Source organism: Diabrotica virgifera, chromosome 1 (genome assembly GCF_917563875.1).
Source record: "Diabrotica virgifera virgifera chromosome 1, PGI_DIABVI_V3a".
Taxonomy (NCBI): Eukaryota; Metazoa; Arthropoda; class Insecta; order Coleoptera; family Chrysomelidae; genus Diabrotica; species Diabrotica virgifera.
This window is the reverse complement of record NC_065443.1, coordinates 297,475,010-297,500,010: the sequence shown is the minus strand read 5'-3', so window position 1 is coordinate 297,500,010 and position 25,001 is coordinate 297,475,010. Positions and strand designations below refer to the sequence as shown.

The window sequence follows — 25,001 nt, the reverse complement described above, 5'->3', positions numbered from 1 at the left end:
AAAAATAAAGGTACTTTACTCTTGACTGAAATTCATATTTTTTGACATACCTCGTATAAAATTAATAAAATGTGATATCTGATGGTTGCATCTTCGGTCTTAGGACATACAGAGCTTTTTATAAGGAATACCTTTTTTCGTAAAAGTAATAATAAAAGAGTTATCGTATGTGTAAAAAATAAAAACGAAGTTAGTATCAATAAATTTGAGAAAAGTTTGGAAAATATTTTCTTCCAATTAGAAGAATGTAATTGCATATTTGATCTTAGTTTTTATTTCCAAACAATTTTTCATAATAAGAATTTTCGATATTGAGAGAAATAAAGGTACTTTACTCTTGAACTAAGTTCATATTTCTTGACATACCTCGTATAATATTGACAAAATTTGATATCTGATGATTGAATCTTAGGTTTTAGAGCATGCAGAACTTTTTATAAAGAATAACTTTTTTTCGTAAAACGAATAACAAAAAAGTTTCCCATATGTTTCCAACTTAAGTAGACACGCTGTATATGAATTTTACAAATAAAAAGCAGATATTGAGCACTTCGCTCTCAGAGCATCATCAGGCGTTTGCCGAAATACCCCTGATGATGCTCTAAGAGCGAAAGTACTTGGGCAAGATTTAATAAAAAAAAGTATGCTCGATATCTGTCTTTTATTTGCAAATAGTCCAGGAACCGAAGCTTTTCAGCTAGCAATTTTTACAGAATGGATCGATTTGCTTGAAAATTCGAGAATAAGTAGCGTATAGTCCAAGGATCAAAATCTATATGATGCCAAAGGCGCTTTTACCATGGGGTGGTTGCCACCCCATTTCGAGGGTGGACATTTTTTATTATATTTTGACCGCAAAAGTTGATAAAAACTAACTACCTATTCTAAGCAAAAAATGTTCTATACATTTTTTTTTTGGATAAAATTAATAGGTTTCGATTTATTCGCTACTTATCGAAAGTGTTATGTTTTATTTCGAAAAAATCATTTTTTTCGATATACCCATTTACGATTTACTCAATTTTTGCCGTAGAAAAAATTTTTTCAAACCAAGTTCTTGGGAATTAAATAACTTACAATTTCATATTTAAACATTTTTTCGTATCTTTGATGCTAATCCTTCTATTCTGAAGAAAATGGCATTTTTTACCAAACTACAAAAATGCGTTATTCGCTTTTAACTCCAGTTTTTTAAATTCAAAAAATATATTGATTTTTTTACCGTAACTTTTTTATTTTTTACCATAGAAAGTTTGGTAAAAAAGAATTTTGTAGGTTTTTACAAGATCTATAAGACTATTAATATTACATCTTTTTAAAATGCTCAGTTGCAAAAAGAGGTGACTTTGAAAGGGTTGATAAAGGTGGTTTTTGCATGTTATTCCACGTTTTTATTGTCAATGGATCACTAAATTTTTGCCGTAAAAATTTTTTTTTCAAACCAGGTTCTTGGGAATTAAATACGCTTCTTCTTCTTCTTCTTCTTCTTCTTCTTCTTCTTCTTCTTCTTCTTCTTCTTGTTGTAGTGGCTATCTGTTTAGGATGTTGGCGACCATCATGGCAATCTGTACATTGCACACTGCTGCTCTAAATATACTTGTGATTGTTGTGTTGAACCATGTGCGTAGATTCTTCAGCCAGGAAATTTTTCGCCTTTCTGGTCCTCGTTTTCCCTCCACTTTTCCTTGCAAGATTAGTTGCAGTAGTCCATATCTTTCGCTGTTTCAATACGCTACAATTTCATATTTAAACATTTTTTCATATCTCTGATGCTAATCTTTCTATTCTTAAGAAAAGGCCATTTTTTCCAAACTACAAAAATTCGTTATTCGCTTTTAACTCCATTTTTTTTTAAACTAATCATTCTAAGGCGGTCAAACTTCTAGAACCTATTAATAGTACATAAATAAAGAAGACTAAATAAGGTCAATGACTAATTTTAATTAGGGTGGTGATTAGGAGGTTGCTTCCGGTCACTTTTTCGCTGAAAACAATAGGGACAGACATTCTTTTCAATATAAGTCACTTAATTTTTGAGCTAGAGCCTTTTTTAATTTCTGGAGATAGATATTTTTAAATAAATTAAATTAGTTTGAACAAGTTATCCTCGAACGATGCATAGTTTTCCCGTATTTTGACTTTGAACCTCAATATTTAGCATTTGTCGAAGAAGAGCTAACATATTATAAAAAAGTATAGCTCGATTATTGTTGGTCCTAAAAAAAATAAAAAAAACGGTTTTGTTTATGTTTTTAAAAGGTACATTTTTGTTAAGTAAAGCTGTTTTGATAAAACGAGAACTTTTGGAGTTAGGTAGTAGCAGAAAACTTATTAAAAACATTAATTTGAATGAAAACTATTAATTTTATCACAAAAATATGTAGATCGTTTTTTGCTTAGAATGAATGTTTTTACTAACTTTTGTGGTCAAAATATAATAAAAAAATTTCCACCCCCGAGATGGGATGGCAACCACACCTATGGTAGGTAAAAGCGCCTTTTGGGCATCATATAGACTTTGATCCTTAAACTATTCACTACTTATTCTCAAATTTTCAAGCAAATCGATCCATTCTGTAAAAATTGCGAGGTTTTGTCCTATTTTAAGCTTCATTACTTGGACTAAAACTTCGTATTATGTATTCGAGCATTCAACCATATCTTATTTCATAGTTAAAACTATAGTAGGTATAGCGATTTAAAATCATCGGTGTTTTGTAATTTCAGTTCAAAAAAATTATGTTTTAATATTATCTATATTTTTAAAATGCACAAGATATGCGACATTCCATTGTTATATTCGTTATAGGTATAATAATCTCTTTATAATAAGATGTTTATGAATAGCTATATACATCTTTATTAAAGATTATTGAATTAGATTATTATATTTACAAACAAACTGTACTATCATATTTTAAACAATTAAGAAATTATTCTATAGAATTATAATGAAGGTTCCTCCGATTTGACACCATCTCTACACTTCACTATGTATAGTTATCGAACAATATTATAGGGTTGGCCGCACAAATTTCATTGGATTTTGTAAAAAATGCTAGAGGTAAATTTTTATTCCAAATGGGCTATCTTTTAACGATACAGATATACAGTGAGCACGTAAAGGTTGGAATTAATTCATTTTCTCGAGAATGGACGATTTTGGAAAAAATCCAGAAACAGGTCAATGTTTATTTTTAAATTACGACTTTTTGATGACGTCATCGATGATTTTTTTAAATGAGAATTGGGGTCGTGTGATAGCTCATTTTGAAGGTAATTCAATTATCTATTCAGTTAGTATAAACATTAACATAATTATTTATACAGGGTGTCCACAAAAAAAATTTTGAATTAAATTTATTGATATAAAAATTGAATATATTTAATTCAAAATACATTTTACTGCTTTTAGAAAACAGAAAAAAATGTTTATTTGAAAAATAATCATCGCTTTTCGCTTGAATTAAATGTTCAAACTGTGAAGAGGCAGGTGGGTGGCTGCATTAATATTGAATTTCAGCAAAAAACAATATTTATTTGTTAAATAGACATTTTTTCTGTTTTCTGAGAGCAGTAAACTATATTTTGAATTAAATACATTACATACATTCTTCTTTTTATGTCAATAAATTTAATTAAAAAAAATTTTTTTTGGACACCCTGTATAAATAAATATGTTAATGTTTATACTACTGAATAGAGAATTGAATTACCTTTTAAATGAACTATCACACGACCCCTATTCTCATTTTAAAAAATCATCGATGACGTCATCACGCCCAGATGGGTGACGTCACTAGTATGATATATATGCCAAAAAGTCGTAATTTAAAAATAAAAATCGACCTGTTTCGGGATTTTTTCCCAAAATCGTCCATTCTCGAGAAAATGAATTTATTCCAACCTTTACGTGCTCACTGTATATACCCTTTTAGTACCACAAACCTTGAAATTTAAATGGGCAGTATACCATTTGTAGTAAATCATTCTTTCAATCCAGGCATCCATGATTTTTTCCTTACTGTAAGTAAATAATTCTATTTAATTTAATTTGGACTGGAGACCATGGCCTTTACAAAGAAAACTTTAGAGCAGCTCAGCACAACCCAAAGAGCAATAGAGAGAGCCATGCTAGGGATTAGTGCGAGAGACAGGATTCGAAATATCGAATCGATTTGAATTTGGTTCCCCTAGTGAACTTGCTTTTTTTGTCCTAAAAGTAGTAAAATTTTTATTTCTTTCGTTTAATATTTATTGTTCAATTATTTTAACTGTACCTACAATATGCAAGTGTTTACTGTAAGCTCTAAAATGACTAATTTACAATGATTAATGGGATGTTAAAATACCGGCATGTGCTTATTAGTGTTGTCGCCAGGGGGGTACAATGGCCTCCTTTATTCAGATGGACTTACCCAAGTTTTTTTATGTATTTTGACCCGTAGAACATGAATTTTTTGGGTAACTTGATCCGGATGTCGATAAGATTGTTATAAACAAAGAACTTAAGGCATTAAATAACAGCGATTTTTCGTAAAACGAAACATTTTTTTTGTATTTTATGGGTCATTCTAAGAAAAAATGTGCTTACAAGTTTTTTTCGTAGGATGCATAATTTTCGAGATAAACGCGGTTGAAATTTCAAAAAATCGAAAATTTGCCATTTTTGAGCCCGAATAACTTTTGATTAAAAAATAAAATAGCAATTGCAAATTCAAATTCTAAAAATTATTTTTTTTTATTGTCAAACAAAGCTATAAACAAATAGTGTTTTAATGCATTTTAAAGCATGCTACGTAGAAATTGCCTGTTTTAATGCATTTGTAAGCGCGCCTACTCGTTCGATTTTAAATGAGAAATGCATTGAAAACATCACTCAAGCACTACGTGTTTATAGCTTTGTTTAACAATAAAAAAATTAATTTTTAGCATTGCCAAGAATCAAAACCGGTATAATTTGACTTGAATTTTCAAATGCGGTAAGCAGAATTGCTATTTTATTTTTTAATCAAAAGTTATTCGGGTTTAAAAATTGTAATTTTTCGATTTTTTGAAAGTTCAACCGCGTTTATCTCGAAAACTATGCATCCTACGAAAAAACTTGTAAAAACATTTTTTGCTTAGAATGACCCAAAAAATACAAAAAAAATGTTTTGTTTTGCGAGAAATCGCTGTTATGCAATTCCTCAAGTTCTTTGTTTATAACAATCTTATCGACATCCGGATCAACTGTTACCCAAAAAATTTGTGTTCTACGGGTCAAATTACATAAAAAAAACTTGGGTAAGTCCATCTCAATAAAGGAGGCCGTTGTACCCCCTGACCACAGAAATCTTTAGAGCGGCTACTCGAATTTCTTAAACATTTATACTAAACATTGATACTGCCACTTTGTGGCGAATTCTGACCGATGTCTTTTGGGCTCTTTTGAATGGCCAATCCTGTGCATATGTATATAGTTTTGTTATTTTTATTTTAATTTCACAATTTTTTTTATTTCAGACTTCTAGTCTAGTCTTAATTGGTATCTCAGTATGGTCTATAGTAATAAAAATAAAACATTATCGATACTTATTTGATATAAGAGTCGATATACCTTACTTCAGTCTACCGGCGGGTATTTTGCTTCTGCCAGGCGTCTGGCTAGCCTCTTATATACATAGTAATCGAAAAAGAAGACTCTATATACTTCTGGTACGTATTTTTAAAAAGTTATATATGTATTATTTTTTATTTATTTATTGTTTATACATATGACCTGGCCTCTAGTGACTAATCCAGGTCGTTTTTTCCTGATGGGATTAAAGATATTTTTAGTTTTTACATTTTTTACTAAATTACTAAATCTATTTTTACAATTTATTAATTAATTTGTCATAATCTATTCATTTTATGTTTTAAATTTCTTACAATTTTTAATTTTTTTTTGTTTAACTTATTTTTCAATTTCTCTTATATTTTTTGACCTTTAATAATTTATAATTTACTATATTTATTAATATATTTTACTAGCAGCCTCTACCCAGAACGTGAAGTGTAGCTCTTCATCCCTAGGCGGAGCCTGCTAGTATTTTCTTTTTCTATGAATCTAAAAACTATAACATAATTAAAATTAATATTAAATTTCAACAAATATACATTTAACAAATTTAAATAAACAATATACATTTGTTAAAATATTTTTGGTACAATCAACTTCCTTCTAAGTTATAAAGACAGTCCCTCTATTTTCAGAAGAGAGTTGGTAGTCTTTTTTTTTTAATTTAAATCAATTTCATTTATTTTTAATTATATATTCAATTCAAGGATCCTCCAGTGAGCCTTAGGCCCTTAGCTAGTGTCCCCTTGAACTGTTTATATTTCATTTATATATACTATATAATATAAATTTAATTTTCATTTTCATTTTTATTTAGTTTTTAACACATTTAATTCAGTGTTTTTAATAATTATATTATTTATTGAATTATTATTTTTATTTATTTATTTTATATTGAATTATTATTATTATTATAATTGTAAATATCTATTTTTGAATTTATATTTTGATTTTCTCAAAATAAGTCTTATTATCAAAATATTTTCAGTGTTTTATTGACTATATAACTTTTTATAGAAATCTATAATAATAGAAGAAGACAACAAATAATCCAACCTAGATGAAGTTGAGTAAGGTAAAGTTAAAATAAATAAAATAAAATATAAATTCAAAAATAGATATTTACAATTATAATAATAATAATTATTATATTATTTATTGAATTATTATTTTTATTTATTTATTTTATATTGAATTATTATTATTATAATTGTAAATATCTATTTTTGAATTTATATTTTATTTTATTTATTTTAACTTTACCTTACTCAACTTCATCTAGGTTGGATTATTTGTTGTCTTCTTCTATTATTATAGATTTCTATAAAAAGTTATATAGTCAATAAAACACTGAAAATATTTTGATAATAAGACTTATTTTGAGACAATCAAAATACGACATTCAAGATATTCTTTTCTTTTCGCCGTTTCTCATTGTTTTAACATGTAATAACTAATTTAGTTAAAAATTTTAAAATTCATCCAAATGGATTACAATTCTTCAGAACGTTTTCGGTCCAGTCAGATCATCATCAGTGAAACATTCTAATTGTAGTTGAAACTAGCCCACATTTTGGTTAATAAAACCTTTACGTTACATGTTTATAATATTAAATTGTAAAATTGAAATGGCACTAGGTCGATGTTAATAGATTAACTTTTAAGGGAACATATATTTTCCAATGATACTAGGGGAGCATATAAATTCCTGAAACAACTCAGAGAGGGATACAAAAAGAGCAATTATATGCCCAGTCCACAAGAAGGGAGACCAACTTAGTTACAAAAATTATAGAGGCATGTTCTTACTCTGTGTGAGTTATAAGGTGTTTACGTGGATCATAAACCCATAGGCGTAACCAGGGGGGGTTTTGGGGGTTGTAACCCCCCCCCCCATTGGGATGTACTTTGAGCTCTATACGCTTAACACCATAGCCCTCAGAGACCTTCCAGTAGTTGTAACCCCCCCCCCCCTTTCAGGTAGTTGTAACCCCCCCTTAGGATCATCCTGGTTACGCCTATGCATAAACCGGAGATTAAGACACTTCACAGAACAAATCATATGAGAATTCCATGCCGGATTCAGACCAGGACGGTCTACTACTGACCAGATGTTCAACGTAAAACAAATAATATTAGCTAAAGCCTGGGAGGACGACATAGATATCTACCAAATCTTTGTAGATTTTCGACAAGCCTATGATAACATACATAGAGAGATAAAATATATGTAATTATGCAAGAATTTGGTCATCATCATTCTCTTTGCCTTATCCCTATGCGGGATCGGCTTCCCTAATTGCATTTCTCCACACAATTCTATCTTGGGTCATATCAATGTTAATCCCTTTTACCAACATGTCCTGCCTTATCGTCTCCCCCCAGGTCTTTTTTGGTCTTCCTCTCCTACTCCTTCCAGAAATCTGCACTTCAGCTATTTTTCGTATTGGGTGATTAACGTCTCGAAGTTGAACATGACCAAACCATCTTAACCTATGCTGTCTCATTTTACTAATATACTCATTTCTAATTTTATCCTTGTTTGTCACCCCACTCATCCATCTAAGCATTCTCATTTCCTCCACATGCAATCGTTGTTCCCCTTTCCTTTTCACTGCTCAACATTCAGTTCCGTACATCATAGCCGGTCTTATGGCTGTTTTATAGAATTTTTCCTTCAGCTTCATTGGAATTTTTCTGTCTTTCCACTTTCCACTTCATCCATCCAGCCCTGATTCTACCGCATGCATCTCAATCTATTTCTCCATTACTCTGTAATACCGATCCTAGGTACTTAAAACTATTGTTTTTCACAATCATTTCACCATCCAAAGATACCATTTTATTTGCAGTAACTGCATCTTTAAATGAACATTCCACATACTATGTTTTTGTCCTACTAAGTTTTAAATCTTTTTCCTCCAGAGCTTGTCTCCACTGTTTCAGTTTTTGTTCTAAGTCTCTTTCACTATTTCCTATTAACACCAATTCATAAATTTATCAGTCTCTCCCACACCTGTCCTAACACTACTCCCTCATACATATCTCTCACAATATTTACATATTCTCCAGGGACTCCTTTCTTATTGAGTGCCCACCACAGACTCTCGAGGAACTCTATTATATTATGCTTTCTCAAGATCAATGAATACCATATGAGCGTTGGTCTCTTTATTCCTGTATTTTTCCATCAGTTGCCTTACAATGAAAATTGCATCTGTTGTTGATCTACCCTGCATGCAAGAATTTGGTATACCAAGGAAATTGGTAAAGTTAGTTCAAAACACCATGACTCACACAGAAACGCAAGTACGAGTTCAAAATGAATTAACAGATCCCTTCCAGATAACTAAAGGGCTAAAACAGGGAGATGGGCTGGCACCGACAGTATGGAATAGATCATAAGAAAAATGTCCGTAAACCCAAAAAATTTACTGGTTAATAAGTCTAGGCAGATTGCAATATACGCAGATGATGTAAATTTAATGGGAAGAACCGCAAGAGACGTCACAGAACTATATGTCAAGCTTGAAGCAAATGCTAAAGAAATAGGACTGGCAGTCAACGTAGATAAAACTAAAGCCCTAATACAAGCAAGGAACCAACAAAACTTGCAGAATTTAACAATAGACAACGCTAATATAGAAGTAGTAGAACAGGTCACATACTTGGGTGTACAGATAACTGAGAATGGCAGTGAGGAGGAAGAAATAAAGCATACTTCTCTGTCTCAGGAGTTTGGATCCAAAGATATCCATAGGGAAGTTGAGTTTAAAATATATAAAACCATCATACGACCAATAGCAACATATGGTGTAGAAACATGGATCATCACTGAAAAGACAATTAAACCTTATTAATACTTTTGAAAGATATAAAGGAGGATACTGGAATCCATTTGCGACAATGGTATATGGAGAATAAGGTTCAACCACGAGTCATACCAATATTACAGGGAACCTTTTATAGCAAATTATGCAAAAATACAAATATTGCGCTGGACAAGACACGTTATAAGAATGGATAATGAACACCTAGTAGAACACTTACGGCACTATGGTGGGACGTCGGCCAGCAGGAAGACCAGGAAAAGGTGGATATACGAAGTGAGAACCGATGCCGAAGGAAGAGATATTGAGGGTGGACAATGGAGAAGAGGAGCCAGAGACAAAGATACTTGGAGGCGGATGCTGGGGGAGACCAGGGCCCAATTTGGGCTGTAGCGTCATAGGAGAGAGAGAGCTTTCCCTGCTCGAAAAAGAAGCACTTCGCCCAGTGACTGATACAGACCAACTAATCTGTTCACGGAAGTGACAAGATTTTGAATTTAATTGATTTGGAGCACACTATCTTGTTAATTGTCAATATTCTAATTATTTTCAGTGTAATTGATGGATTCGACCGTTACTTGATGGAAGTTCATTTTATCTAACAATAAAACACTGAAAACGTTTGTTTTCTATAAATTTTCACCTAAATTCACCGTAGAAAATACACTAGAACTAGTTAATAAAATACAACATTTTCAATTGCCCAACAACTCCAGACTAATCTCATTTGACGTAAAAAATATTTTTCCTAGTGTTCCTCCTACAGAAACTTTTCTTTCAGTTAAAAATCTTTTAGACCATAATAATACAAATCCGATCATTGCATCTGAAATTTTACACCTTCTTGAAATTTGCATAAATCCAGACTATTTTGAATTCAATAATCAAATATACACAAACAACAGTGCAGGACTTATTATGGGTAATCATCTAAGCCCATTGCTATCAGATATATTTATGGACCAGCTTGGAACAACAATTTCTAAACATCCCGTATTTAAACAGTTCTTATATTGGTGGAGATACGTGGATGATATACTAGTATGCTTTACAGGAACTAACAGGCAACTTGACCAATTTTTTATCATACATTAATTCACTTCATAGTAATATTGAGTTTAGAATAGAAACAGAACAGAATAAGTCCGCCATAAACTTTCTAGATGTAACAATTACCAGACTACGCAACAAACATGAGTTCTCCGTATATCATAAACCTACCCATACTGTCACAACTATACACAATTCATCATCCCATCCTACACAACACAAATTAGCAGTCTACCATAGCATGATATATACATAGACTTCGACAAAAAATAACTTCGAGATCTGAACATCATTAAACAAATAGCAGTAAACAATGGCTATAACGAACAAACAATTAATAAAATTTTAAACCAAAAACTCCATAAGAAAGCCTTGAAATTAGTCTATCCACCATCACAGAAAGAACCCAGTACCTTCTGCTCTATCACATATATACTGGCAAGATAACAACAAAAATAGCCAGAAAGGCCTTAAGCTATCTTTATTAGAATCTATGGAAATTAATAAATTGAAAAATACAGATATAATTCTGAATGGCCAACTCAAGACAAACAGCTCCCACTCCTCAACCTCTTCAGTTAAAGACTTTAAAAAGGCACACCCATAGTAATCTAAATCACTTGAGAAAGGCACTCTGCCGAAACAGCTGTAGTCACATAGTTATAATACATTTTGTAGAAGTATAGAAAACTAACGTTTTCAGTGTTTTATTGTTAGATATTTTCAGTGTATTATTAAACTAGATTGTCTTATCTTTTTCTAAAGACTTCCCGTTTAAATTATCACGTTTATATTTTAGCTATTAGGTGTAATAACTTTAACCAGTATCTTGGTTATAGTCGGGTCAACCATAGGTTTCTTGTACAGCATCGAGGATGCTAATGGAGAATGGCATGTAACTAATTCTTTCGATCTTCCCGATTTGAACAAATCGGTGAGTCATTCATTTTACCAATTCAACAGCAGTAAAAACCACCAGAAGGCATGGAATAACATGCAACAACGTCTCGAGTGCTGTGGAATTTCAAGCTACAATGATTGGACGGCTATAGGGTTAGATATTCCAAGTTCTTGCTGTGATAATGTAAGTATTTTTATGTAATTTGATATCTTCTTCTTCTTCAGGTGACGTGTCCGTATTTAGACGTTGGCTGTCATCATGTTTACAAGTTCCTAAAACCTCTCTCTATCGGCTCTTGCGCGAAATAATTATTTTACCGTGGAACCACACCATTGTCTAATATTACGCAACCATGAAAGTTTCTTTCGACCACTCCATCTCTTTCCCTCCACTTTTCTTTGTATTATAAGGCGAAGTAGATGGTATTTAGGCCCTCTAATTATATGGCCGAAGTATTCTGTTTTTCTCCTCTGTATGATGTTTATGAGCAGACGTTCTGAATTCATCATTTGGAGAACAGTATCATTGGAAGTGTGCGAAACCCACGATATCTTTAGGATTCGTCGATAGCACAACAATTTGGATGCTTCTGATGTATTTAGCATTGTGGTTTTTAACGTCCATGTCTCACAACCATACAATAATATAGACCACACGTAACATTTTAGGACGTTCTTGCGAATCTTCATCGACAGGCTTCGGTTGCATAAAACTGGTTTCCAGGTCATAAAAGCCTTACGTGATATTCCAATCCTGGATATTATTTCTTCATCACAGTCGCAATTTACATTTAACCAACTGCCAAGGTATTTAAAATGGTTTACTCGTTCTATCTCCTCTCCATCAAGAGAAAGCATGCCTTGATCTACATTTATCTTTCCAACTACCATCCACTTTGTCTTTGAAATATTGATTTTTAGTCCTCTCCGATAACTTGCTTCACTGACTAGATTTACTAATGTCTGGAGATCGTCTAAATTTTCTGCAAGAATGGCTGTGTCGTCAGCATATCTGATATTGTTGATTACTTCTCCGCCCAGTCTTACTCCCTCTTGTCTGTCGTCCAAAGCTTCCCTAAAGATTTCTTCAGAGTACAGATTAAAGAGACTGGGTGACAAAACACAACCCTGTCGCACACCACGTTTGATGGGTAGTTTTTCAGTACGACTATCTCCAACTTGGATAGATGCTACTTGATTGTAGTATGAGTATTTTAGCAGTCTTATATCGTAGTGGTCAAGTCCTACTGCCTGTAGGCAATTGAAAAGTATCTCGTGTTGTACTCGGTCGAATGCCTTCTCGAAGTCATGAAACAAACATAAACATTCTTTCGGAATTCATAGCTTTTTTGTAAAAGAACGTGCATACAAAATAGTGCCTCTCTAGTTCCTAGACCATCTCTAAATCCAAATTGCTTATTACCCATTCTACTTTCACACAGAAGGAATAAAAAAAACAGTAAAATCCTGTATAAAAGGTATATTTAAAAAACCCTCCATTTAAATATTTTAAACATCCAGGCTTAAGGTAGCATTTTAAACCAATGTTTCCTTGACGGAATACTTTTACTGGGCTTTGACCCACATATTTTTGTATAATACTATCTTGGTGGTTAGCATGTACATTGCACGTAAGCACTGATGATGACTGGTAAACCAGTCGAAAACTAGTTATGTGATTTTAATGTGACCCTTTTGAGGGTTTTTTAAATATACCTTTTATACAGGATTTTACTGTTTTTTTGTATTACATGGTATACAGCCAACTACAGGAAAACTTTTTCCTTGTGGATTTTTTACAGAAGGAATACTCGGTTTTGTATAATTCGTAAAAATATCTTAAGTGCGTGACTCATCAAACTGATTAGTCTAAAATCGTTACATTTGGTGGGCCTGCTTTTCTTTGGTAATGTTATAAACAATGACTCCAACCAATCATCTGGTATTTTTCCTTCGTTGTAAATTTTGTTAAAGAAAGTGGTTAAGTTGGTAATGTTTTCCTCATCCAAAAGTTTAAGTAGCTCAGCAGGGATTTGATCTGGTCCGGGTGCTTTATTGTTTTTGGCTGTAATTTGGAGTTAATTGTAATTTGATATGTTTGGAACTAATATGAGCATTTGCCTGGATTTACCAACAGATCTTAAGCTTAAGACGTGCCTTAAGCTTAAATAAAAATGTAAAAGTATAAGCTAAGCTGGAGCTTAAGATCTGTTGGTGCAACCAGGCATTAAATAACGATAGGTTAAGTGTCTTTATTGTCTTCGGAATAGGATGAGTGCGTTGTTTCTGGCTTGTTGTGTTCCGGGAGTCGTGTTTAGGCGAATTAGTTAATATTATGTTATAATATATGATGTTATTATTGCCTGGATATTGAATTACTGAAATTTAATTACTTTATACCCGCTTTGACCCACATATTTTTGTATATTACTATCTTGGTGGTTAGCATGTACATTGCACGTAAGCACTGATGATGACTGGTAAACCAGTCGAAAACTAGTTATGTGATTTTCATGTGGCCCTTTTGAGGGTTTTTTAAATATACCTTTTATACAGGATTTTACTGTTTTTTTGTATTACATGGTATACAGCCAACTACAGGAAAACTTTTTCCTTGTGGATTTTTTACAGAAGGAATACTCGGTTTTGTATAATTCGTAAAAATATCTTAAGTGCGTGACTCATCAAACTGATTAGTCTAAAATCGTTACATTTGGTGGGCCTGCTTTTCTTTGGTAATGTTATAAATAATGACTCCAACCAATCATCTGGTATTTTTCCTTCGTTGTAAATTTTGTTAAAGAAAGTGGTTAAGTTGGTAATGTTTTCCTCATCCAAAAGTTTAAGTAGCTCAGCAGGGATTTGATCTGGTCCGGGTGCTTTATTGTTTTTGGCTGTAATTTGGAGTTAATTGTAATTTGATATGTTTGGAACTAATATGAGCATTTGCCTGGATTTACCAACAGATCTTAAGCTTAAGACGTGCCTTAAGCTTAAATAAAAATGTAAAAGTATAAGCTAAGCTGGAGCTTAAGATCTGTTGGTGCAACCAGGCATTAAATAACGATATTGTCTTCGGAATAGGATGAGTGCGTTGTTTCTGGCTTGTTGTGTTCCGGGAGTCGTGTTTAGGCGAATTAGTTAATATTATGTTATAATATATGATGTTATTATTGCCTGGATATTGAATTACTGAAATTTAATTACTTTATACCCGCTTTGACCCACATATTTTTGTATAATACTATCTTGGTGGTTAGTATGTACATTGCACGTAAGCACTGATGATGACTGGTAAACCAGTCGAAAACTAGTTATGTGATTTTGATGTGGCCCTTTTGAGGGTTTTTTAAATATACCTTTTATACAGGATTTTACTGTTTTTTTGTATTACATGGTATACAGCCAACTACAGGAAAACTTTTTCCTTGTGGATTTTTTACAGAAGGGATACTCGGTTTTGTATAATTCGTAAAAATATCTTAAGTGCGTGACTCATCAAACTGATTAGTCTAAAATCGTTACATTTGGTGGGCCTGCTTTTCTTTGGTAATGTTATAAACAATGACTCCAACCAATCATCTGGTATTTTTCCTTCGTTGTAAATTTTGTTAAAGAAAGTGGTTAAGTTGGTAATGTTTTCCTCATCCAAAAGTTTAAGTAGCTCAGCAGGAATTTGATCTGGTCCGAGTGCTTTATTGTTTTTGGCTGTAATTTGGAGTTAATTGTAATTTGATATGTTTGGAACTAATATGAGCATTTGCCTGGTTTTACCAACAGATCTTAAGCTTAAGACGTGCCTTAAGCTTAAATAAAAATGTAAAAGTATAAGCTAAGTCTTTATTGTCTTCGGAATAGGATGACTGCGTTGTTTCTGGCTTGTTGTGTTCCGGGAGTCGTGTTTAGGCGAATTAGTTAATATTATGTTATAATATATGATTAGCTCAATAAATGACCGTTTTGGAGTGTAATTTCCAGGGGCAACTCCGAATTGCATGAAAATTTGGAATTACGTTCTACTTACCCTCCACTTCAAAGTTGAATTTGTGCCGTTGGTTGCTTTTACTTGGGGGGTGACATTTACCTCTTCTCGGGGGGTGAAAAACGCGTGTTTAAAATAAGGCCGAAAATGGATAAATTGGCTTATTTTACGCACCTTTTGTTTTATAAAGTTTTTTACGTAAGTCAATACTTTTCGAGTTATTCGCGATTTAAAATGAAGATTTTTCAACAAAAAAACTGCGTTTTCAGACCGTTTTTCCCAAATAACTCAAAAAGTAAATATTTTATCGAAAAAAATGTTTTTAGCAAAAGTGTAGTCTATAAAAAAACGAAAAAATGGTGTACCAGTAAAGTCTACAAATTGAGTAGAAATCGAATAATTCAACGCGAAATCACCGAAGAAAGAAGAGTTTTTCGGGAAAACCTTTAACATTTTTAAAGTATCGAAAAAAATCTTATTATTTGTTTTTTACAAAAGTTTACAGCATCAAAAATAAACGAGTTACACTGGAAAAAAAAGTTGGCCCCTTTTTTTTGTAAAAAAATTCTTGAAAACCTCCCCCTATTTAGCACCCTAAATGAAATTAATCGTTTGGCTTTACCATCTATTTTAACTGTATGTGTAAACATTTGGTTTTATAGTAAAAAAAATTTCTAAAAATTTTTGAAAAATTTCATTTTTTCAAAATAACTTAAAAAGTATTAGTGCTAAGAAAAATCTTAAAGAGTAAAACAATGTAGGTTTTGCTATTATAAATATGATACTTTCATATTATTTCTCCGTAAGACAAAAATTGGTTAAGATATGGCTGTTCAAAATTTGCATACACTCGTGATTAGTGACCCATTCAAGCTTTCTCAATTATAACCCTTTCAAAAATAAACACTTTAAACCGGTGAGACTGACAGATCATATAAAAAATAGATAGGTAAGTAAATTGTTTGTAAAGCGGTAGCGATTAATTTTATTTGGGGAGCTAAACACGGCGAGATTTTCATGATTTTTTACAAAAAAAAAGAGGGCCTAAAGAGGGCTTATTTTTAATGCTAAAACTTTTGTTAACAATTAAAACAAAGCTTTTTATAAACAATTAAAAAAATTTAAATGGATTTTTCCCGAAAAGTGCTTAATTTTTCGGTGATTTCACCTTGATATATTCGATTTGGAATTAGACGAATAAGAACGTATTTTTCATGAGCTACAACTTTGTTTATATTTGATTGATAGGTAGACCTTACTGATACACCATTTTTTTGGGTTTTTTATATACTATACTTTTGCTAAGGATATTTTTTTCGATAAAATATTTACTTTTTCAGTTATTTGCGAAAAACCGTCTGAAAACGTAATTTTTTTGTCGAAAAATCAACATTTTCAATGGCAAATAACTCGAAAAGTATTGACTTACGTAAAAAACTCAATAGAACAAAAGTTGCTTAAAATCAGTCAATTTATCCATTTCCGGTCTTATCTTGAACGTATGTTTTTTCACCCCCGAGAAGGGGTGACTGTCACCCCCCAAGTAAAAGCAACCAACGGCACAATTTCAACTTTGAAGTGGAGGGTAAGTAGAACCTAAATCCAAATTTTCATGCAATTCGGAGTTGCCCCAGAAAATTACACGGTATCGCCGAATTTCCCGTTCATTTACTGGGCTAGATGTTATTATTGCCTGGATATTGAATTACTGAAATTTAATTACTTTATACCCGGTTGCACCAACAGATCTTAAGCTACAGCTTATACTTTAAGGATTTACATTTATATTTAATCTTAAGGCGCGTCTTAAGCTTAGCTCCCTATGAATAGGTATAAGTATGAAAGGCGTTGGGTAAACCACAGAAAACCGATCCCTTCTTGTCATGTGCAAGGAAAGACTTGTATACTTGATTGCACTTGTTTATTGCATAAACAATTAGTATAATTTTATCTATAATTTATCATCATTGCAAATTAAATTACAAACTTTTTTTATTTTTCGTTTTAGCTCAATTGTACATCAAAAGCATACTTTACAAGTTCCTGTTTGGATTTACTCAGTCGAGACCTATGGTGGCACGAGAATATCCTAAAATCTCAATGCTATATTATGGCAGTCATAGAGGTTTGTACATTTATTTTAATTTCTATATGTTTCAGCGTTCTTGAGGTTGTTCTGAAGCTATTTCCTTATGACATTTTTATAATCAACTATTTTCAATGGGAAATAAGCCACAATTTTGCCAAAAAAATGATTTTATTAACGTTTCGACGCTTAAGTCGGGTGTCGTTGTCAAAATACAAAATAATACTAAGTTAAACAAAAATGTTGTTGCCTAGTAAAAAATTCTTCTAATAATTTATTTAATCTGACTCATTTATATCGGCAATTCAGACATATATATTTTAAAGTAGAAGATTTTAAAATGATATTGCCAATATTGAAGAGTTGCGTTCCTGGGACGACTTTACTAAAAGATAGTACATTTGATTACATGAAATCAACCCAACTCAAGAATATCCGCCACAAAAAATCATAGCATGTGATCTGTCTTTAAAAAGACAACCAAATGCAACGGTGGTAGTAAAATTCTCGCGTCAGAGACTCCATAGTAAATCACGAGGGAAAACCAGGAAAAACCTCGTGATACTATCCCGACATCGTAAGTATTTGGGATTACATTTAGTTTACTCTCAAATCTTCCAAATTCCGACTTTATACATATATATGCTATTTTAAATTATAAATAATATTAATAATAATACATAGATATCATATACATAATATTAAAATATAAAATATGTACTCTAGATATGTTACTGACTTACTAATCGTGGTATTTTCTTTCTATTGACTTCCTCTTTTAGTATGGGTAACCACATCCTACTGCATTTTACCGAGGAATTTGCGACAAAATTGGTTTCATTTAGCATAATTAGAGCCGCTTCTTTGATTTTTCTCTTTTTACTGTTTCTTTCAGGACCATAGAAATCTCTCCACTGAACTCTCGCATGTTCATTATCCCATGCGTGTTGACCTATTTGAGATCTATCAAATTCTCTATTTTTAGACTATAGAAATAAATTCTCTATTTTAATATAAGACTGATGTTCACTTATTCTAACGTTTAATGGTCTTGATGTTTCACCTAAATAAAAATATTCGTATTCACAAGGTATTGTATAAATACAATTCTTTGTTCTTTCTTGTTCATTGTTAGGTTTTAAAAAGTCAGAAATTTCATAAAATAATAAAAATTTCATAGATTTTATAAATTTATGAAATTTTAATAAAAATTTCATAAATTTTTATTATTTTATAAATATGTAAAGTCGGAATTTGGTATTAGATTTGAGAGTAAACTAAATGTAAGCCCAAATACTTACGATGTCGGGATAGTATCACGAGGTTTTTCCTGGTTTTCCCTCGTGATTTACTATGGAGTCTCTAACGCGAGAATTTTACTGCCACCGTTGCATTTGGTTGTCCTTTTAAAGACAGATCATATGCTATGATTTTTTGTGGCGGATATTCTTGTGTTGGTTTGATTTCATGTAATCAAATGAACTATCTTTTAGTAAAGTCGTCCCAGGAACGCAACTCATCAATATTGGCAATATCATTTTAAAGTCTTCTACTTTAAAATATATAATATATGTCTGAATTGCCGATATAAATGAGTCAGATTAAATAAATTATTAGAAGAATTTTTAAACTAGGCAACAACATTTTTGTTTAATTTAGTATTATTTTGTATTTTGACAACGACACCCGACTTGGGCGTCGAAACGTTAATAAAATCATTTTTTTGGTAAAATTGTGGCTTATTTCCCATTGAAAATAGTTGAGCATTCTTGATAGTATCTACTCATTGCACGTGAAGAAAACACTTATTATTATGGCACTTTGTTATAATATGGTAAAGTAAAATATGAAAAGGTAGATTTAGCAGCTTAATTAAAAAAATTTTGTGCAAAAAGTCTAAATTCTTATGTATGCCTTGAGAAATGCTACAGTATATATGAGTGCTAAAATATACTATACCATTTAGATTAATTTCTTTATAAGTTTTATTTATATTCTAATATTAAACAGTTTCCTTGGAATTTCTACAATGCGCAATGCCTCAAGGGTCAAAACTAAAACCTTTGATGTTGTCGCGGGCCATATAATAATTTTGTTACAAGTAATAACAAAATAAAGTCATCATCATCATCATTTGGCTCTACAACTCTATGTGAGTCTTGGCCGCGTTTACTATTTCCCTCCATTGTTGTCGGTCCTGAGCAGCTATTTCCCATTGCTGTTCTCCCATTTTGCGTAGATCGCTGGCTACTGCGTCCTTCCATCTCTTTCTTGGGCGACCAACTGACCTTTTTCCATCGGGCCTTTCCCAGAATGTGGCGTTTAGAAGTCTTTCGTCACTTGATCTTAGTACGTGACCCGCCCATCGTATTCTGTTTGATTTAATGTAGCGTACTATGTTTTCATCTCCGTATATTGTCTGGAGTTCATCATTGTATCTTCTTCTCCATTCTCCTGTTGTCTCTTCTCTGCAAGGCCCATAGATAGTCCGCAGTATCTTTCTTTCAAGTACCAGTAATTTTGTTGTTTCCCGCTGATTTAGAGTCCAGGTTTCGCTTCCATACGTTATTGTGGGACGAATTATTGTCTTATATACTCTTATTTTTGCTGGTCTTGAGAGTATTTTTGATTTAAGTAGGGTCCTTAACGAGTAATATGCCCTGTTTCCTGCAATAATCCTGGCTGCCACGTCCTTTTCATAGTTATTTTCAGATGTTATGATCGCTCCCAAGTACTTAAATTCTTTGACGACTTCAAAATTGTATTCATTAATTGTTACGTTTTGTCTAACCCTTGGTCTTGGGTTCTTCGTAACCACCATGTACTTGGTCTTGTCCTCGTTGACCTTAAGACCAACTTCCTTGGCTCCGTTCTCGAATAGGGTGAAAACTTCTTTTGCATCTCTGGTGGATTGTGCAATTGTGTCCACGTCATCCGCAAAGGCTAATAGTATTTTTGATCCTTGGGCGGCAAATCCGTTGTGTCAGTTGTGGCTGAGCTTTCCTTACTGCATGTTCCAGTGCGAAGTTAAACAGCAGGGGGGCGATAGGATCTCCTTGTCTAAGTCCGGTGTCAATGAGGAATTCCTCCGACGTGTTGCTGCCAACTCTGATTCGTGCGGAAGCGTTCTCCGTGCTCACCTTTGCCAATCGTACCAGTTTTCCAGGTACTCCCATTTCTACCATAGTCTCCCACAATGCTTCTCTGCTAACAGAATCGTAAGCTTGTTTGAAGTCCACGAAGATTTGGCGTACATCGCGGTTGAATTCCCAGTTTTTTTCCAACACCTGGCGTAGGACGAAGATCTGGTCTATAGTCGACCTTCCCGGTCTGAATCCGCTTTGGTAGTCGCCTATTATTTCCTCTGCGTATGGAGTTAATCTTCTAAACAGTATTATGGATATAATCTTGTATGTTGTATTAATTAACGATATTCCTCTATAGTTCCGACATATTTGTTTGTCTCCCTTCTTGTGAATAGGTATTATATGGCTTTCATGCCAGTGTTTCGGTATTTCTTCTCTTTCCCAGACTTCTCTTATAAGATGATATATCTCAAGATGTAGTTTGTCTCCCCCTTTTTTTAGTAGTTCCGCCTGTATGCCGTCTGGGCCTGGGGCTTTATGGTTTTTTAGGGACGAAATTGCGGACTTTACTTCAGCTAGTGTGGGCCCTTGTATTTCAGGTTCGGCTAACTGGTACTGTCTTTGTTGCCCTGTCGTTGTGGGGTTTTCTGTATTTAAGAGTTGCTCAAAATACTTTCTCCAACAAAATAAAGTGAGGTATAAAAATAATTAAAACAAAAAAGAGTATTATTTCTTTTATTGCTCAACAACTACATTTTTTTATAAACGGAAAATTTATTCATAACACTTTTCAATAATCAAGACAAACATTGCAAAAGCAACAAAAAAGATGTATCCAATTAGTGTGAGGACTGTGGTCGATCGGCTTCATCCACCAATGAAGAAATGTCCACCTCCAGTTCAGTTGTAGACAGTCTCATAAGATGACGTAAGGAAGAATCGGTAAGGTTGCTTCTGTTTTTGTTTTTTATGTATTTCATGGAGGAAAAGGCACTTTCACATGTATATGTGCTTCCGAACATTGACGTCATTTTCAGTCCAAAATCTCGCAGGTTTGGGAATTTCTCCTTTGACAGTAATTTGAAAAATTCAGGTCCCTTTTCTTGTCTGGTGATTAGGAACATGTCTGCTTGAAGATCACATAACTCAAGCTGTAAGTTGGGTGGTTGATCATCAATGGTTGCTCCAAGAGGGTTATTATAAAGTACACTGCTTTTGAGACTTTCAATTTCTTCAAATCTTGTATTGAATTCATCAATAACTTGTTCAATTTGTGAAATGCAGGATGAAAACTCAATATTTTCCTCACCGTTGAATTCTTCTGCTATTTGCAGACAGCTAGGGAAGTGTGTCAGGTTGTTCTTTTCCAAAGCACGTTTAAACACGTTCAGCTTATTCCGGAATCCGTTTATCATTCCGATCAAATCTGAAACCGTCTGGTTTCTTCCTTGACGACTCAAGTTTAACATGTTAAGATGATTAGTCAGATCTGTTATAAAAGCTAACTGTCTTAAGAAATCTGGATCCTTAAACTTCTCTTCCAGTTCAGTTGTGTCATCATCAACTAGCCTATATTTGTCCACTGCTGAACGTAGGCCTCCCGTAAAAATTTCCACCTATTTCTATCTTGAGCTTCTTGCATCCAATTTGTGGTGATGCGCTTGATATCATCCGTCCATCTAGTCGGTGGTCGTCCTCTGCTTCGATATGCCTCCTGCCTTGGTCGCCATTCCAGAATCTTTTTGGTCCATCTGTCATCCGTCAGTCTGGCAACATGTCCTGCCCAAGCCCATTTAGCCATGGCTATTCTTTCAACTGCCTCCGTGACTCCTGTTCTTCTTCTTATTTCTAGGTTCGGTACTTTATCTCTGATGGTAATACCTAGCATTGATCTTTCCATAGCGCGTTGTGTAATTCTTATTTTATTTATTGTTCTTTTTGTCAGAGTTAGTGTTTCTGCACCATATGTAAGAACCGGCAAAACACACTTGTCAAAAACCTTTCTTTTTAAAAAAACTGGAATATTAGACTTGAAAATGTTATTTAATCTACCGAAGGCAGCCCATGTGAGACCTATCCTTCTTTGTATTTCAGTTGTCTGGTTATCTCGGCCTAAACGAATCTCATGCCCTAGATATTTGTAAGCTATTACTTGGTCGATGCTATCTATGACTCTCAATCTGAATTTTATCGCTGACTACAAGGTTGGTCATAAATTTTGTCTTTGAGGTGTTAATTTTAAGACCAATTGTTTTTGACACTTTATAGAGCGTGTGCAGCATTTTTGTAGCTTTATCAACTCTATCAGATATTAAAACGATGTCATCGGCAAATCTTAGGTGGTTCAGATCAGTTGTATCAGATGAAACGTATTTGTTGAGGAATGCAGGGATTTCCTTTCTTATGGCAAAAAATCGTTCCATGCACTTTCCTGCACTCAGCCACCTTACATGGTTGTACATTAGCAAGTCTCCATACTCAGCCTCTGTTTCCACTAAAAACTGCTTAAGTTGCCTGTGTAAAAGAATTCGATTTCCACCTCTAATCATATTTATAATCTTAATCACGGTTTGGAAAACTTGATCTTCCTTGACTGATTTTCCACATAAAGCTCCATAATACAATGAATTATTGGGCAAGTGACACCATTCTCTCGAAGCAGACCCACTAATCCAATTTTTTTACCTGTCATTGATGGGGCCCCGTCTGTTGCTATGGCTGAACATTTATCAAAGCCTCCAATTCTGTCAACTGTTTTCTTCACAGCCTCATAGATGTCTTTTCCTTTTGTTGTTCCATAAAGAGGACAAATATCAAATAACTCCTCTTTACTGGTAAAATCATCAAAAGTAGTGCGCACAAATATTAACAGCTGACTAACATCGGTTTGATCAGTGCTTTCATCCAAACAAAGTGAGAAATATGAACTTTTCTTAACCAGGCTAAGCATAGATTTTTCTACTTGCTCACCCATAGCAACAATCCTTCTTTGTATGGTTTGATGTGAAAGTGGCACTGATTCAAATTTCTCCGCCATTTTAGAATCACCGAAATCTGTGGCCATTTCAACAGCACATTTTTTTATCAAATTGCCATCAGTGAAAGGTTTTTTTGCCTTTGCCAGCTCAAGCGACACGGCATAAGATGCATGCAAAGAATGCGTTTGAGAGTGTAATATTTTGCTGAACATACCAGTTTGCTGTTTAAGCTTTTTCTTCAAATCTGCAACTAGGGCACGCCGACCTTCATTTGTGTACGTAGCATACTTATTTTCATGCACTGTTGTGTAATGTCTTCTCACATTATATTCTTTAGGCACTGAAACGACATTCATGCACACTAAGCACTGCAACTTTCCATTATTGTTAGCAATCAAGTAATCACTCTCCCAACTTTCTTTGTAAATTCTGTTCTCACTATCAATTTTCCGTTTTACTGGTTTTACACTCATTATTGTATAAGAGGAATCAAGACAAAGAATTAATCAAGTTCACTGTTCACTAGCAACGTAATAGATTAGCCGACTAGCCTACGTGACAGTAGCACACTGGCACGATGGCGGCTGGCGACGGATGGTAAGCAGTGGGAGGTGTGGCCTGCGTGAACTGTGATGCGCAGTAATCAGTGCCGTTCTCATAGTGGTGGAGGACGATTGTGTTCGTTACACGTCCGCGAAGCGGCACGCGGTACAGTACTTGTGATGTAAAAACACTGCTAAACCATAAAATATAAAAAAAATCTTTTTTCACAGTGGCAGCATTTAAAGAAAATATATGCTTTTCGAAAATCTTACGTGGGCCACAACAAATAGCCTCGCGGGCCGGATGCGGCCCGCGGGCTGCCAGTTGGACAACCCTGAATAAGGTGTTTCCCTACTTATCTTTCTAATATTTTATGCTTATCTGCTGAAATATTATGGAGCAGCAATGACGGAACAACTAACAGTATTAAGTAACAAAATGATAAAACACAATAAAATACTGGAAGAATGGGGAACTAATATTATGTATATTGTATATAGTATATAGAATTTTTGTTAACTTTTTCGTAATTATTGTTTTTGTTTCAGATTGGCAAAGGAGTACTAATCCTAGGAGTTTATATATCTGACAAATTATCAATGCCACACTGAGGCTTTAGTCTATTTTATTTTTTTAAGAATATAACGGTCAAATCTAAGGGACCGTGTGCCATTGTGATTTTTTTAAATGTAAGACGAAATATTTTTTTATCTGAAATAAAGTTTTATTAAAAAAGATTATTTGGTGTCTCAGTTAGTTGACAATTTAACTGTTTTCACACTAGATCTTTTAAAGCTATACTTCTTTAGGCACGAGGGTGAAGTTTTATTTTTCTGGGCGCATGCGCACACCGACAGTATGGTATTAGTCGCTGCACATTTTAAGTTATGTAGCGCAAATAAGGTGTGCGTGAAAAGAATATATTATTAGTATGCATATTCTCG

General features: G+C 33.4%; 1 protein-coding gene across 10 annotated transcripts in view; it reads left to right on the top strand.

Annotated features, from left to right (window-relative positions):
- The window catches only part of LOC126879159 (tetraspanin-6-like), an 83,275-nt gene extending 58,481 nt beyond the window's left edge, over nt 1-24,794 (top strand). For all 10 annotated transcript variants that reach the window (XM_050642166.1, XM_050642158.1, XM_050642164.1 and 7 more), the window contains 4 exons: nt 5,506-5,697; nt 11,282-11,566; nt 17,373-17,489; nt 24,606-24,794. In XM_050642166.1, coding sequence (XP_050498123.1) covers nt 5,506-5,697; nt 11,282-11,566; nt 17,373-17,489; nt 24,606-24,668 — 657 coding nt within the window. In that variant the 3' untranslated portion in view covers nt 24,669-24,794. The remainder of the gene's footprint in view (nt 1-5,505; nt 5,698-11,281; nt 11,567-17,372; nt 17,490-24,605) is intronic.
- Nucleotides 24,795-25,001: the final 207 nt, after the last annotated feature.